Consider the following 17,522-nt stretch of genomic DNA (forward strand, 5'->3'; position numbering starts at 1 on the left):
ATCAAAACCACAGTGAGATACACCTCACACCTGTCAGAATGGCTCACATTAACAACTCAGGCAACAACAGATATTGGTGAGGATGTGGAGAAAGAAGAACCCTTTTGAATTGCTGGTGGGAATGCAAACCGGTGCAGCCACTCTGGAAAACAGCGTGGAGGTTCCTCAAAAAATTAATAGAACTACCCTACGACCCAGCAATTGCACTACTAGGTATTTATCCAAGGGATAAAGGTATGCTGTTTCGAGGGGACACATGCACCCCCATGTTTATAGTAGTGCTGCTGACAATGGCCAAAGTATGGAAAGAGCCCACATGTCCATCGATGGATGAATGGATAAAGAAAATGTGGTATACACACACACACACACACACACACACACACACACAATGGAGTATTACTCGGCAATCAAAAAGAATGAAATCTTGCCATCTGCAACTACATGGGTGGAACTGGAGGGTATTATGCTAAATGAAATTAGAGAAAGACAAATATCATATGACTTCACTCATATGTGGAATTTAAGATACAAAACAGATGAACATAAGGGAAGCAAAAATAATATAAAAACAGGGAAAGGGAACAAAACATAAGAGACTCTTATTTTGTTTTTGTTTTTTAATGTTTACTTATTTTTGAGGGAGTGAAAAAGACAGAGCATGAGCAGGGGAGGGACAGAAAGAGAGGGAGACACAGAATCCAAAGCAGGCTCCAGGCTCTGAGCTGTCAGCACAGAGCCTGACGCGGGGCTCGAACTCACAAACCATGAGATTATGACCTGAGCTGAAGTCAGATGCTCAACCAACTGAGCCACCCAGGTGCCCCTAACATAAGATACTCTTAAATATAGAAAACAAACTGAGGGTTGCTGGAGGGCTTGTGGATGGAGGCATGTGCTAAATGGGCAAGGGGCATTAAGGAGAACACTTGTTGGGATGAGCACTGGTTGTTATATGTAGGGGATGAGTCACTGGACTCTACTCCCTGAAATCATTATTGCACTATATGCTAACTAACTTGGATGTAAATTATAAATACATAAATAAATAATAAATGAATGAATTAATAAACGGGGGAAAGAAAGAGGAAGGAAGGAAGGAAGGAAGGAAGGAAGGAAGGAAGGAAGGAAGGAAGGAAGGAAGGAAGGAAGGAAGGGGAAAGAAGGAGGAAGGGAGGGAGGAAGGATGGACGGACAGAAGGAAAGACAGGAGGGAGGGAGGGAGGACACGCAGAGACCAGAGAAAGGCCCAAGGTCAGAGAAAAGGAGGAGGCAGAACTCTGTGTCAGCATGCCCAGAGTGGAGACCCAGAGGACAGTCAGATACTCAAGCCCCCTCCTCCCACTCCACTGGGAAACTCCTAGTCATTCTGCAAAACCCAACCCCTACTTGGCCTTCCTTGGAAGAGTCTGCTCCATCAGCCCCCAACCCACTGCTAACTATCACCACCCTGGCCCCATCCTCCATCTCAGACCTTGCCACATTCCGTCACCTATGTTACTGCAACAAACTCCCATTGCCCTCCCTGCCCCTGCCCTGCCAACTCGGCACCAGGCAGCCAGGAAGCCTGTTCAAGTAAGTCTCAACAAATAAACTGAGAAAAAAGGGCAGGAGAATATTTGCAGACTAAGAGACTTAGATATCAAAGACACGGATTTGTGTGGACTTAAAAAAAAATCTTGATTTGAAAACTTAAAGAAAAAAAAAAAAAAAAGGAACGCATTCCAGAAATTTGACCACTGGCTGGATATTTGACAATACTAAGGAATTCCTGTTAATTTTTTAGGTGGGATGATGGTAGTATGACTAGTTTTGGAGTCCTTATCTTTTAGAGATACACACTAACGTACTTAAGCATGAAATGATACAGTACCTGATTTTGCTTCAAAATCACCTATGCACATGGCAGCACAGATAAAATCAGACAGCCCTGAGTGGATGGGACTGAAGCTGGGTGATGGATGTGGGGCAGGGGATCACCATACTAATTCTACTTTAATGTGTCTGAAATTTTCAATTAAAAACAAAGCAAAAAGGGCACTCAGTCATTTGAACATCCAACTCTTGATTTCAGCTTGGGTCATGATATCAGTTCATGGGTTTGAGCCCTGTGTCAGCGTGGAGCCCACTTGGGATTCTCTCTCAATTTCTCTCTGTCCTTCCCTCGCTCGCTCGCCCACACTCTGGTTCTCTCTCTCAAAATAAATAAACATAAAGAAAGAAAGAAAGCAAAGAAAGGTACTTACTGGTCAAAACTGTTTTAAAAAACCAAGCAGGTGAAAGGTCAAACTTGTCTTTTCCTCTCTGGCTGGTATCTGAGAGTCCTGTGGCTGCCTGGACCCTGCATGGCTGCCCGGCACTGTCCCCAACCCTGACCCCTCTGACCGAAGCCCCTGCTTCCACCCCTTGTACTATTCCAGCAATAATGGACTGCTCAGGGCCTTTGCACTGGCTGTGCCCCCTGCCTGGAATGCTTTCCCCCACATCTCCACAGGCCTCCTCTCTCATCAGATTCCCACTCAAATTCTATCAGTGTGTTTTCCTAGGAGTCTCTTCCCTCATCTTTAAAATTTTTTTTTTTTCCAACGTTTTTTATTTATTTTTGGGACAGAGAGAGACAGACAGAGCATGAACGGGGGAGGTGCAGAGAGAGGGAGACACAGAATCGGAAACAGGCTCCAGGCTCCGAGCCATCAGCCCAGAGCCCGACGCGGGGCTCGAACTCACGGACTGCGAGATCGTGACCTGGCTGAAGTCGGACGCTTAACCGACTGCGCCACCCAGGCGCCCCTCTTCCCTCATCTTTAACTTTGGTTGGTGGTAGAAGCAGCATCTGACACACTAAGGTGATCTGTTTTCCAGTTTCCTCCCTTGCCATTCCAGAAGCTTTTATTCCAGAAGGGATGTAGCCTATTCTGCTTTCTGCATGTGGTAGGTGCTCAGTAAATATTTGCTGAATGAGAGACACACTGTGGGCCTCTCTGACTCCGCTGATCTCAGAGAGGAAGATCTACACCACTTGGCTACCGGTCCCTGACCTCCAGGGACTGTCCACAAAGCACTGTGCACACTCACTCATTTACAGCGAACTAGCACCTATTGTGAGCCGGGCTCTGGGGTGAGATAGGACTGCCCGGTCCCAGCTTCACGTGTTTCAGCATCTCCCCAAAATGTACGTTCCTGGTTAGCAGAGACAACCCCCACCATGGCATCTATATGGGCCAAGAGAACTGTGCCAGGCCCATAAAGAACCAAGAGCAAGGTTGGTGCCTGTGGGGGTCACCTCAACTCTGGTATCTGATGAATAAGAATGGTGGAGGGAGGGGCACCTGGGTGGATCAGTCGTTGAGTATTTAACTTTGGCTCAGGTCACGATCTCGCGGTTCCTAAGTTCAAGCACGGCATCGGGCTCACTGCTGTCAGCACAGAGCCTGCTTCAGATCCTCTGTCCCTCTCTTTCTGCCCTTCCTCCACTTGCACTTTCTCTCAAAAGTAAACAAACATTAAAAAAAAAAAAAAGAATGGCTGAGGGTGCAGAGAGATATAAAGCAGAAGGACCCCAGGGCTGGGGTGGGCTTTACAACCAGTGGTGAGGAGAAGCCCAGACTAAGAGCTGCCTGGCGAATCCATCACACTGCCCATACCTACTGCCCTGGGCCTCAGTCTGAGCAGCTTCTGGTCCCAGTGATGAGCAGACCAGCGCCTCATCCAGACAGGGTCCATGCCCACAGGACCCAACTATACACACAAAGGCCACCAACAACCCTCACAGCCCCGCTGCCCTTGCGGGAAGAAATATCCCACCCACCCCCAGCTTTAAACAACTTGGACCTTTAAGGAAAAATTATACATCTTTTTTTTTTTTTAATTGGGGTAAAGTACATATAAACCTTTGCTACTTTAATCATTTTATAATTTTAAGTAACCTCTACTGCCAACATGGGGCTTAAACTCAAGAGTCATGTTGTCCATTGACTGAGCCAGCCAGATGCCCCTACATCTTTGAAAAATTAAGTGCCTGGGATGGGGTGCCTGGGTGGCTCAGTCAGTTAAGCACCTGACTCTTGATTTCAGCTCAAGTCATGATCTCATGATTCAGGAGACTGAGCCTCGGGTCGGGCTCTGTGCCAATATGATGGGGTCTGCTTAGGATTTCTTTCCCTCTCTCCCTCTCTCTGCCTCTCCCTCACTCGCACATGCTCTGTCTCTCTCTCTAAAATAAATAAACATAAAAAAGAAAAAAAACCATGTCTGGCTTGATCAGAAAGGAATGATGGATTCTGCAGAGATCTTGGTGAGAGACAGGGGCTATGGGGTCTGTGGGCCAATTTTTGAATTGGGTGTCAAAGGGATCACTCACCTTCGTTGTTCTTTGCAAAGTTCAGCTTGATCAGGGACCTCCCATCCAGCTTCTGGAAGGAAAATAATTAATAATTAGTAATAATGAATAAGTGGCTGATGTGAAGAAATGCTGAGGCTATGAGGCTAGGTGAAGCAGAGACTGGAGGTCTCTGACCAAGCAAGCCTTTACAGCTACAGGCAAGAGGAAAAGCCACACAGGTGCTGACCCAAGGCCCCCAGGACACAGAAGTAACCTGGACAAGATGGGCTGTACAACCCAGGCTCTAAGTGGGCAAACTGAACTGCTCACAGGGGCGGACCCCCAGCTACAGGTGGAGGCTGAGTGTGGAGGTTTGTTTTATACTTCTCAAATGTTCAGACATTTTTATTGTGAGCACTGATTACCTCTGAAGCTAAAAAATGTGTGTATTTCTTCTTCTGGGTGGTGGATACATAGATGGGCATCTACAATTCGGCTGTATGACTATTTAAAACAGAGTATTAAAAAGTGGGGGGAGGGGCGCCTGGGTGGCGCAGTCGGTTAAGCGTCCGACTTCAGCCAGGTCACGATCTCGCGGTCCGTGAGTTCGAGCCCCGCGTCAGGCTCTGGGCCGATGGCTCGGAGCCTGGAGCCTGTTTCCGATTCTGTGTCTCCCTCTCTCTCTGCCCCTCCCCCGTTCATGCTCTGTCTCTCTCTGTCCCAAAAATAAAAAATAAAAAATGTTGAAAAAAAAAAAAAAGTGGGGGGAAAGGAATCAATATACCCAAATGCTGAGTGATTGTGATGGATCCTCTATTTTCCAAAGTTCCTGCACTATCTGCAGTTTACCTCTTCTGTGGGAAACTTTACAATAAAACAAAGTCCAGGCAGCCAGAGGAAAAATGCTGCCCCAGTGTGGGAGGGCTGGGTTGGAGGCAGTGAAGGGGGCTATGGAGACCCCAGAAGGGGAGGCAAGGCTGTGCACCTAGGAGCACCTGAGGGCCCACAACCTGGCAGCCTCTGACCACTCTGGTGCGGGCCCAACCCTGACTACCTAACACACAGAGAAAACGCTGGGTGGGCATCCCTGGGCCAGGCCCCCATGTCCTCACCCTCCTGAGTGGCCAGGCCACATGCAAAGCCTTGTGAGGCCACTGCCTGCTGGCCAGCCCACCCTTGTTCCTCCACGGCTGGTTTCATTCCTTCCTTTGCCACTCAATGGCCCTTCTCACCAGTGCAGGTGAGCATTAGACTCTACGACAGACAACAGGGTCCCTGCTCTGAGGTTGCTCCCATCAGAAAGCCCTCCTCCTTCAGGCCCAGGCACATGACCCAACCCAGAGAGACCCCATATACAACTCCTGGCGGGAGGCCAAGCCCAGGACATCTACATGTTTTGGGGGCGCTGACAAGCACCTGAGAAGCAAAATGTCCACAGTAACCATATCCACTGGGAAGGAGACAGAGGACATATGGACAAGAAAACATGAGAGGGGTCAGGGGCAGAGTGGGGCCTAAAAGACACCATTGACACCACAAAGCACAGACCCTCAGCAGCAGAGGAGCCCCAACATCAGATGCTCCACTGAGGCAGAAGTGACCTTCATGTCAGGGAAGGCAATGTACCCCAAACACAAGCCAATCGCACGGGGCACAGGCAGGCAGCACAGACCCCATAGGAAGCCCCTGGAAGCCCACAGTGGCTCCCAGCAGACAGCCTCACAGAAAAACACTGCCAGTCACACTTTCAAATGACAAAAAATGAGAAAGGACAAAGCAGACACCTGAAAGAGAGCACTCTCCTTAGGGAGGCCAGACCACCAGCAGCACCTCAACCACCTGAGAGAAAAGTCCACAGGCTCTGGGCGGCCAGGCCCAGAACATGCACCACTGGTCTAGCCCTGTCTCATCCAAGGGCAGGGGAGCCACTCACCTGATCCAAGGGGCCTAAAGCACCCTACACCCTGTCACAAGTGCCAGAGGAGCCCAGATAGCACAGAAGGGCCTCCAGAAAACAGGTAATAAGACCTCGGCTAAGTAAAGAACCAGTGACATTTCACTTGTCCCAGGCTGCCAACCAGGACACTGTTCACATCGCTCACCCTCTCACTACCTCGCCCTCAAGCCTCACAGCAGCCAGGTCCTCCTGGGCCTCCCTGACGATGGCCTCCACTCTCCATGTTCTCAAGGGTCTCTGTCACAGAACTAGTTGGGCCACACCCAGCTTACTATCTTCTCAGTCAGGTCAAGACCTCATCCCAGCAGACAGGGTTCCAACCCCAGCCCCCTGGGCCAGCTCTCCACTCCACCGTGCCAGAACCCACCCTGCCCACCTCGTCCTCACACTCCTCCTTCTTGAACAGTCCATATTTCATCAGGTTGACCTCTTAGCCTCAAACACCTCCCTTGGACACCCTAGAGTTGACTTGTCCTCTAAAGTCCCACAGAAGTCCCCACCCTCCCTGCTGGCCCCCCTCATTCCCCCCTCCACTCCAACTGCCCACCCTCACTCCGTGCTCCCAGCTCCCTCCTGCTGCCCTGCCCATGGCTCTGCTTCTGAGGGATCCACCTTCCTGCCAAAGCTGCACTGGCCCGGAGTGCCAAGCACAGGCTGGATCACCCGGTTCCACCTGTTGTCCATGGCACAGAACATGCTAACTGACCCAGTCCTCTCAAAACGTGGCTGCACTTGAAGATTTCTACTGAGCTCTCCCCCTGCCCTGGGGACACATAGACCCTGATGTGATGGCCCAGCAAGTCCCACAGGCCCACCCTTCACAGCCATCTTGGGTCCAGCCTCTTTGTGCCACCTCCCCCGCCTTACCCTGGTCCAAACTCACACACCACCTCTTACACAGACAAGTGCACAGCCCCCTCCCTGGCTGCTTTCCCACCTTCCACCCTTGACTACACATAGTCCTGTTTCCCACAGGGCAGCCAAAGTGAGCCTTTAGAACACAGGCAGGATCACAACACGCTTGGGCTTGAAACCCTGCCCAGCTTCCAGCACCACCCCCCAGAACAAACTCACGCTCCTCCCACGGCCTCCAAGCCTCCCCCGACCGCCCATGTGCCTCTATCTGCCACCATTTCCCCATCCCCCTCCGTCTCCAGGTCTCAGCTTCAACGGCGCTGCGCTGCTCCAGACGTTCCCCAAGCCCCCCACCCCCAGCCTGCCTGTCGGTGAATACCTCTGCCTCCACAGCTCACGGCTCACTGGCCCTGCACACAGCACAGGCTACCACCACGCTGAATAAATGGATGCAACTGAAGAAATGAAGAAATGGGCCTGGGCTGCAGTGTGAGGGAAAGAGAGAGACCTCTCAGAAGAAAAGGGACCAACAGAATGTGTAAAATATAGGAACACCACAGGTTTGTGATGGAGGTGTGCAGTGGGGGGCAAAAGAGGAGAATAAGCTGGAACTTGGCTCTGGGAACCTCTTCCTGAGCGACACAGAATTCGTGTCATTGGACCTATATACACGACATATAAATACCTGCTTAACCTAACTCATGATAAAAATACAAATTAAGGGGCACCTGGCTGGCTCCGTCAGTAGAGTCTGAAACCCGTGATCTTAGGGTTGTGGGTTCGAAGCCCATGCTGGGTGTAGAGATTACATAAAAATAAAATCTTAAAAAAAAAAAAAAAGTTAAAAAGTGTTTTCACCCTGAGGCAACAAAAATTTTTTAAAAAATTGATGATATCCATGGTTGTTGAGGGTATGAAGAAACAGGCGTTTGCAACTTCTCTGGAGGACAATTTGCCAGTGGCTACCCAAACTGAAAATACTCCCACCCTGTGACCCAGCCGTCCTGGGAGGACACTCCCACATGTGCCCAAAGAAACATGCACAAGGGTAGTCCCTATCTGCTGTTAGTAACAGCAGGGGACTTCAGATGTGCTTCAGCAGCACATGTCCTCCCTACGGGAGGACGCATGCAGCCACCACAGAACGCAGCAGGGCTCTATGCACCCATGTTCAGGTCTTCAACACACTGCAGGGGTGGGGGAGGGGGGAGAGCAAGTACAGAGAAGTTCGCGCCTGTGATTACAACCATGGCCCAAGGAAAGAAGATGTACATTTATGCATATGCGTGTGCACGTCGGGAACATTTCTTTTTTTTTTCAACGTTTTTTATTTATTTTTGGGACAGAGAAAGACAGAGCATGAACGGGGGAGGGGCAGAGAGAGAGGGAGACACAGAATCGGAAACAGGCTCCAGGCTCCGAGCCATCAGCCCAGAGCCTGACGCGGGGCTCGAACTCACAGACCGCGAGATCGTGACCTGGCTGAAGTCGGACGCTTAACCGACTGCGCCACCCAGGCGCCCCACGTCGGGAACATTTCTGGAAAGGAACAATATGGGGAAGGGGGAGGAGGACAGTCCTGCTCACCATGCCTCGTGAACAGTCCTCTACTGCGCTTGCATGTACATGAAAACCACAGAACAAAAGGTCAGACAAGAGGATAGCATTCACTGGCATCACTTAAACTCCTGCCCGGCCACCTACCTCTCCATTGCTGGGGTTGGTCCCATACTTCTTAAGCCAAGGGACGATGTTACTGAAGGGAAGAGAAGACACAGTGTCAGTAAGGCAGTCAGGTGCAGGCTGGTGAGGAGGTCACAGCTTAGGAGGGCTGCGTCCAGGTGAGGGCTATGAACAGGCTTTGCTCTACTTCACTTCTGCTAGCAGAAGCCAAGAAGAGGAGCATCCAGCCTTGACCAAGGAAGCAAGGGAGTGTTTCTGGTTTCAACACATGTCTAGGGTTTTTATTGTGGTTACATATAAACAACATAAACAAGCAAAAAAAAAGACATATATAAATGCTGATACGTCTGTGCAATGAGGTGCTGAGCCAGCATCAAAAATTATACTTCCAGGGGCACCTGGGTGGCTCAGTCGGTTAAGCTTCTGACTTGGGCTCAGGTCATGATATCACAGCTCGTGAGTTCGAGCCTGCTTCAATTCTGTGTCTCCCTCACTCTCTGCCCCTCCCCCGCTTGTCCTCTGTCTCTTTCTTAAAAATAAAAATAACAACACAAAAGTGTACTTCCAGAGAACTCTGAATGACACAACTGAGTGAAAAATGGATTCAGAACGATCCTTGCAGTATTACCTCAACCATGTTGCCATAAATAACCTCACAGAAAAAGAGGAATATAAGTACCGACAATGGTTATCCTTGACAGTGTGATTACGGTAAGTTTTTCCTTTTACCGTCAAGTATTTTCCACATTTTCTAAAAGGAGACTAAAACACAGGAAAGTTTTAGAAGCTGGTTTATGTTGGAACATAAGACCTTAAGCATCATGTTCTCATGGTTCATGAGTTTGAGCCCCGCATCTGGGTCTCTGCTGACAGCTCAGAGCCTGGAGCCTGTTTCAGATTCTGTGTCTCCCTCTCTCTCTGCCCCTCCCCTGCTCGCCCTCTGTCTGTCTCTGTCTCTGTCTCTCAAAAATTAAACACTGGGGTGCCTGAGTGGCTCAGTCAGCTAAACATCCAACTTTGGCTCAGGTCATGATCTCAGGGTTGGTGGGTTCGAGCCCCACATCAGGCTCTGTGCCGAAAGCTCAGAGCCTGGAGCCTGCTTCAGATTCTGAGTGTCCCTCTCTCTCTGCCCCTCCCCTGCTGGCGCGCTTTCAATCTCTGTCTCTCTCTCTCTCAAAAAATAAATAAACATTAAAAAAAAAAAAAAGAGTCCGACTTCAGCCAGGTCACGATCTCGCGGTCCGTGAGTTCGAGCCCCGCGTCAGGCTCTGGGCTGATGGCTCGGAGCCTGGAGCCTGTTTCCGATTCTGTGTCTCCCTCTCTCTCTGCCCCTCCCCCGTTCATGCTCTGTCTCTCTCTGTCCCAAAAATAAAAAAATAAAAAAAAAATAAAAAAAAAAAAAAAAGACTAAGCAACATGCTTCAAAATACAGCACTGGGAAAGTATGTACCTAAATTATGGCTCTACTTTCATAAAGTGGAAAGTACTCAGTTTGTTAACATTCCAAAACAGGATAGGTAGGCCAATTAGAACACTAGCGCCACCCCCCCCACCCCCCAAATGTGTGTAGAGAGGTCAATGCCACCCCAGGCAGGGACAGCAGCATCTACCAGCAAGGTTGCCTGCCCAGGGGTCACAGCAGCACTGCTGTCTCATCCCTAAGGCCCCGGAAGTCCCTCCTGGGTCCCCAAGAGGCCCACTCAGGTCCCGAGGTTGCCAAGACTTCAGTATGGCCTGGCGTAGCATGGCCTGAAGCCACAAACCCTCCAGCTGGTCCCATACCCCCTTGCTGAGTGGGTGTCAACAACCTCACCCCTTTTGTTAGCTCAAAAGTCGAGGGCAAACTCACAGCAAGTCAAAGACGACTCCTTCGGGGGTGCAGACTGGGTAGACGAAGGGCTGCAGAGAGAGACTAAGAAAGGACAGAGTCACTCCAAGTCATACAGTGATTCCCGTGACTTCTCCCTTTGCTCCTCCCTCCTTCCCTCATTCCTGCAACAATACCAGTGCTCCTCTGCCCAGCCGGGGCTGGGTGCCAGTACAGAGGTGACCCTACAGCCCTGACCCTCAGAAGCTCCCCACACAAACCAATAAATACAAGGCAAGGGTCCCTGGGATGACAAAAGCCTGGTTCTCCCCACACTCTCTACTGTGTCATATAACACACACGTGATCACATTCAAGCCCCAAAGAGGTTGGGGGTTTGGGTTTGGGACTCCCCAAAACCTCACATAGCAGGCAGGCCATACTTTTCTACTGAAAACTAACCTCTCGCATCCCAAGAGACTCTGTGGAGCTATTGTGGTCTGGCGGTGCCCTGTCTGCTCCTGACCAGAGTGTGCACACAGTTGCCCAACATTTCCAAGGGACAGGCACGTGACTCAGGCAACAGCCGATGCCCTAGGAGCCCTGGGTAAGTTCTAATACATGGATATGGGGGTAGAGGGGTGTGCAGAGATCCAGACTGCCACAAGCCATTTGCCACCTCAGGAGGGTTGGCTTTGGAAAAGGAGAGCCCACAGATGAGGGGAGACAGTACCTGGTGAGCTTCTTTATATCAATACCCTTTTTTCTTGCATGAGGTTTCCATCACTAGCCATCAAGAGCCCTGGTTGACCTGGCTTGTTTGCACCTCGGTCACCTTAAAGTCCAGATGGCACAGGCCAGTCCTCTGGACCTGGACCGCCTGGTGGCAATGGCATCACCTCCCCAGATGCTGCCCCAGAAAGCTCCCATGGGGCAACCTCACCACCTCCCCCCTCTGGCCCAACCTACTGCTCTAACCCAGTGGTGATCCTGGTGCTGCAGGGGACTGATGAGAACACAACCCAGCACCAAAGCAAGCTCCAAACGGCAAGACACTGCACATTCATCTTCTCCCAAACGGGCCTTGAAGGGCATATTCTCAAAGCACATTTTTACCCAGAACCCAAGGTAGTTAAAAAGTAGATGAAACACAGCTTAGAGAGACCTCTTGGAGGAACTGGAAACCAAGGACCAAAATATTTCCATAAAATCCATTCATACCCACTCTGAAGGATACCACATTCCCATGAAGCTGATGACAAAACTTGGTGGGCGTGGGGAGAAATCCAACCAATGAAGCCTGGGTCTCACTTGCTAACCCTCCCTGAGCAAGTGCTATGAGAAGGGAAAACCCCTCACTCAGCGCTACATGGGAGCCTCTCGGGGCCGACCCAGTGGCTGCATCCCTGGCCTTCCCTGCACCCTTCTCGCCCTATGGTGTCTGGCTGACCTGCCCCAATCAGGGTGCTGGGATCACTAGTAGAGCTTTGTCAGTTCTTAAGCTCATCATGCCCAATGGGACACACACACACACACACACACACACACACACACACACACACAGCATGTGTCCAGGGCAAGGATGATCACAGCTTGAGCTTGGAGAAACTCAGGCCCAAATGGACCATCGGACCTGCCCAATCCCCAAAGCCCCAATGTCTTGGGGTTCATTAATCTTAGCCCCACTTCTCCAGCAGACACACCTGTTCATACACATACCAACCACAGTGGGAAGAAGCATCTGAGTGGCTCTGCAGCTGGGTCCCTCCTCATCCTCATCAATAACCTGTGCTCGCAGGGAAGGGGGAAGGGGTTCACAGTATCATGACTGTTGCTGCTGCTGTTACTGCTTAGACTATGGACCAAAAGTAAAGCATGAAAGACATGGGCCCGGAGTCAGACCACCAGGTCCAAGCCTCAATGGCATCACTTCCTGGATGTGACACATGGGTGAGGGACTTCCCACTTCTAAACATTAATCCTCTCAACTGTAAAGTAGGCTTAACAACAGAGTCTACCTACCTTGGAAGGCAAGAAAGAGGCTGGAAAAAAAAAATGCAAATACATAGACACCGAATGAGCAGAAATATTAGTTCTTATCATTGTTAGGTCATCTTCTCTCAGTTCAAGGAAGATCTAGACAGGAGAACACAGACAGAACCCACATCTGCATCCCCAAAAATCATATTCACTGTCAAAATATGTCATTAAGTAACAGAAAACAACTAGGAAGGAAAGATAAACACTCAAAACTCTTACCTGCAGTGATCAAAAGGTAAGCGACGAAAATTTGCTTGTGGGATATCTGTTTAAGATGAAAATAAAAGATGGAAAGTTTATTCTGTAAAACACTTCATGTATGTGTTCCTACCAACAATTCAATTCCATGTTAAGAAAAAGTTCATGTGGGGGCACCTGGGTGACTCAGTCAGTTAAGCATCTGACTTCAGCTCAGGTCATGATCTCGAAGTTCGTGGGTTTGAGCCCCACATCGGGCTCTGTGCTGACAGCTTGGAGCCTGGAACCTGCTTCGAATTCTGTGTCTCCCTCTCTCTCTGCCCCTCCCCCGCTAGTGCTCTCTCTTTCTCAAAAATAAACAAATATTTTAAAAATAAATTAAATAAATAAATAAGAAAAAGTTCATGTGAATTACCTGGTGCAAAAACTGCTGTGGATTAAAAACCTTTCAATAGGTAGGACACATGGAATACATCAAGAAAGAACTTAGAGAAAAAAGGACATACTTGCTTAAGCCGCTGGGGTTGGGTTTCTCCCATAATCCTAACACCCTTGCTGTGGGGCCTGGCTTTGCTTTCCAAGAATCCTGTGCTGGTTTTACCCCGGTCAGCAATTATGAAAATATGCTCTTTTTATTTCATCCTCTTTTGTGAATCATCTGTGTTCTCAACCCATTTGTCTGCTACACTTTGTGTTCTTGTTCATTGTTAATTTTTATAGTCTCATTGTGTAGTAAAAACATCAGCCCTTAATTACAACACCCACCCCCGCCCCGCCACACGCACACACACACACACACATCCACATCAAGGAAAACAGAAAGATTTCATGCCTTACCTGGTTTCTTGCCACCATAGAAGTGAGTGTATTCAGCACAGGTAATGTACCTAAAGAAGAGACAGAGAATCTTATTACCACCCCCCTTTATAAAGAGGACAGTCTCTAGAAGTAACCGATGATTAAATCATTTCACTCATTCAGCAAATGCTTTTTTTTTTTTTTTTTTAATTTTTGAGACAGAGAGAGACAGAGCATGAATGGGGGAGGGGCAGAGAGAGAGGGAGACACAGGATCTGAAGCAGGCTCCAGGCTCTGAGCTGTCAGCACAGAGCCTGACGCGGGGCTCGAACTCACGGACCGTGAGATCGTGACCTGAGCTGAAGTCGGACGCTTAACCGACTGAGCCATGCAGGTGCCCCAGCAAATGATTATTAAACACCTACAGTGTGTGAGATGCAACACAGACATACACAAACTAGTAAGCAAATACAAACAGTCCTGCTCTGCTCTGAAGGAAATGAACAGAATTTAACAGAAGGCTTGATGATGCAAAGAGCAAGCCATGTGAAGATGTGCGGGAAGAGCTTTCTAGGCAGAGGGACCAAGCAAGCTTATCCAGTATAAACGTCCTGACACAGGAAAAGCTGGTGTGTCTTCAGAAAAGGGTGAAGTCATTGAAGAAGAGTGTGCACGGGGGCATGTGGCAGCAGGTGAAGAAGGCTAGCAGTTGGATCATGAGGGGCCCCACAAGCTGTGTGATGGCTGTGGATCTACTTTAAGCGGTATGGAAAGCGGCTGGAGGGTTCTGAGTAGGGCCCTGACATGCTCTAACATAAGTCCTCAAAGCATCACTCCGGCAGCTGTGTATAGAGGGACAAGCAAGAGGGGCAATAGAAAACCAATCAGGAGGCATCTAAAAATGTCAAAGGAGGGGCACCTGGGTGGCTCAGTCGGTTAAGCGTCCGACTTCGGCTCAGGTCACGATCTCACTGTCCGTGAGTTTGAGCCCCGCGTTGGGCTCTGTGCTGACTGCTCAGAGCCTGAAGCCTGTTTCAGATTCTCTGTCTCCCTCTCTCTCTGACCCCCCCCCCCCACGTTCATGCTCTGTCTCTCTCTGTCTCAAAAATAAATAAACGTTAAAAAAAATTTTTTTTAATAAAAATAAAAAATAAAAAAATAGGGGCGCCTGGGTGGCTCAGTCGGTTAAGCGTCTGACTTCAGCTCAGGACACAATCTCGCAGCCCGTGAGTTGGAGCCCCACATCGGGCTCTGGGCTGATGGCTCAGAGCCTGGAGTCTGCTTCTGATTCTGTGTCTCCCTCACTCTCTGCTCCTCCCCCGTTCATGCTCTGTCTCAAAAATAAATAAACATTAAAAAAAAATTTTTTTAATAAAAAATAAATAAAAAAATAAAAATGTCAAAGGAGATGAAATACACTCCACCTACTGAGGGGTTTGGTGGATTAGTGAGTGCCCTCCTATCCCACATTTACTTCCTGGATGAACCACAGGATTTACTGATGAACAGGGGGAGGAGAGAGCCTCAGGAAAGAGGCACCAAGGCTAACTCCCAGACTTCTGACCTGTGTAAACTAAGTAGCAGTATGACCACTGAGATAGGGAAAATGAGGGGGGAACATATTAAATGTGAGATGTCGGGACAACTAGGTGGCTCAGTCGTTTGAGTCTCTGACTTCAGCTCAGGTCACGATCTCTCCCGGTTTGTGAGTTGGAGCCCCATATCGGGCTCTGTGCTGATAGCTCTGAGCCTGGAGCCTGCTTCAGAGTCTGTGACTCCCTCTCTCTCTGCCCCTCTCCCACTGGTGCTCTGTCTCTCTCTCTCTCTCTCTCTCTCACTGTCTTAAAAATAAATAAAAACATTAAAAAAAATTTTTGTAAGTACATGTGAGATGTCTATCAAACCTCCAACTGGAGATGTCAAGTAAGCAGTTGACTACTGCAAGATGAGAGATGACCAGGGAGAATGTAAAGGGAGAAGAAACGTGGGGGACATGGACGTATGAAATCTGAGAGAGTGGGAGAAAGACCCAGCAAAGGAGACTGAGAGAGGCTATTGAGACAGATGGAAAACAAATGGAAAAGGGCATATGGGGTCTCAGATATCAAAGAAGGGCCTCAGAGGGAGCAAGGTGGTCAACCGTGTCACACGCTATTAACAAGCCCAACAAAACGAGAACTGAGAATTGACCACTAGATTTAGCAACAGAGAAGTTACTAGGATCCTGACAGGAATAGTGCTGGGGAGAAAAGCCTGACTGGAGCGGTTTCAAGAAAGAGCAGAAAACAGCAAGTAGACACAGGTCTTTGACGCCTTGTTCGGAAGAAAAAAAAAAAAAAAAACAACCACGGTGGCAGGAGAGGAGCACGGGGCAAGGCTGGTTTGTTTTAAAATGGAAGGTTCCGGATGTGTGTAAGCCAATGAACGGCACACAGGAAGACTGGAGGTGCAGGAGAAAGAGGGGCTGATTAGGGGCAGAATTCGAGAGTGGAGATGGGGCGTTCCAGGGCAAAAGCGGAGGGGCGGAGGGGCGGAGGGGCGGAGGGGCGGAGGGGCGGAGGGGCGGAGGGGCGGAGGGGCGGAGGGGCGGAGGGGCGGAGGGGCGGAGGGGCGGAGGGGCGGAGGGGCGGAGGGGCGGAGGGGCGGAGGGGCGGAGGGGCGGAGGGGCGGAGGGGCGGAGGGGCGGAGGGGCGGAGGGGCGGAGGGGCGGAGGGGCGGAGGGGCGGAGGGGCGGAGGGGCGGAGGGGCCGGGGCTCGCACGGCGCCGACGCGGTAGGAAGGCCGCGCTGACAGTGTTAGTACCAAGAAACCCGGGAGACCTCGGCGGTCGGGGTAATTCCCCTGCCTTGGAGGAGACAAAGGCTTCCGAGACGAAACGGCATTTAAGAGTGGCTCTGGGAACCAGCTCTGAGAGAGGGAAGAGGGGCGGCGCGGACTGCGGGACAGGTGGGCACTGAGGCCGAGCGGGGCCGCGCTTCCGGCTGCGGTTCAACTTACATCTTGTCCTTCTGATGCTGCCGTTTCCCCATGGCGGCGGGAGCGGTGGCAGTGCCAGGACCAGCGAGTGAGGAAAAACGACAGCAAACGATTTAGAAGCCGACTTCTCGGCCGAGCTCCCTAACGACTTCCGGGTCCCGCAGACCCGCCCCGGAAGTTGGCGCAGGGCGTGAGTGAACAGTGGCGCCTGGTGCCAAGTGCGCATGCCCAGTCGGTGCAGCCCAGTCCTTGGACACCTGGGCAGTTTGTGGTAGGGTTTGCCTCCTGCTGGGGGCCGAGGGGCCTCGAAGCCCCACTTCCTCGGGCGAACGAAGAAGACTCTCTCTAGACCTTTTCTCCTCTCCATCCCCCCGCTCAAGCCTGCCCTGGTTTGACCTGGTTTCTCAGATTTTTTAAAAAGTCCACCTTAAGTCTCACCAGCCTCTGTTTCATCTCTGCTTCCTTCCACGGCAGACGTCTCCAAACCTACGTCCACATTCGCTGTCTACCCGTTCTCCCATTCAGTCCCCACCACCTCCAGCCCACTCCTGGGAGGCTTAGGGGCAAGTAGCCATTAAGCCCGAGAGTCCAAAGCCCTCACTCATCTCTCTTACGGACCCTTCCCGCGGCCAGATCACTGTTTGTGTGCCCCAGACTAAGCCCCGGGCCTCCGTCTACACCCAAGCACCTGGTGATCTTTCCCAGGCTTGTGGCTTTAAATACCACTCATATCTCTTGACTTACATCATTAAATGGCCAGCACTCCAGATTCCTGACGTCTATTTTAGGTACCATTGATCTCAAATTTAACGTGTGGTCAAAACAGAATTCTCCACCCCCCCACCCCCCTCCCCCTCCGCATAGGCTCCCCTTGCCACAACTGTACCG

General features: G+C 50.3%; 1 protein-coding gene across 1 annotated transcript in view; it reads right to left on the reverse strand.

Moving 5' to 3' along the window:
* PPIL2 (peptidylprolyl isomerase like 2) overlaps positions 1-16,813 on the reverse strand; it is a 29,925-nt gene extending 13,112 nt beyond the window's left edge. The window contains exons 1-6 of the mRNA XM_058692856.1: positions 16,656-16,813; positions 13,698-13,747; positions 12,882-12,927; positions 10,666-10,728; positions 8,838-8,889; positions 4,361-4,412 (exon numbers count right to left, since the gene is read on the reverse strand). Coding sequence (XP_058548839.1) covers positions 4,361-4,412; positions 8,838-8,889; positions 10,666-10,728; positions 12,882-12,927; positions 13,698-13,747; positions 16,656-16,687 — 295 coding nt within the window. The 5' untranslated portion in view covers positions 16,688-16,813. The remainder of the gene's footprint in view (positions 1-4,360; positions 4,413-8,837; positions 8,890-10,665; positions 10,729-12,881; positions 12,928-13,697; positions 13,748-16,655) is intronic.
* Between the last annotated feature and the right edge of the window lie 709 nt (positions 16,814-17,522).

This window comes from Neofelis nebulosa, chromosome 11 (genome assembly GCF_028018385.1).
Source record: "Neofelis nebulosa isolate mNeoNeb1 chromosome 11, mNeoNeb1.pri, whole genome shotgun sequence".
In the NCBI taxonomy this organism is placed as follows: Eukaryota; Metazoa; Chordata; class Mammalia; order Carnivora; family Felidae; genus Neofelis; species Neofelis nebulosa.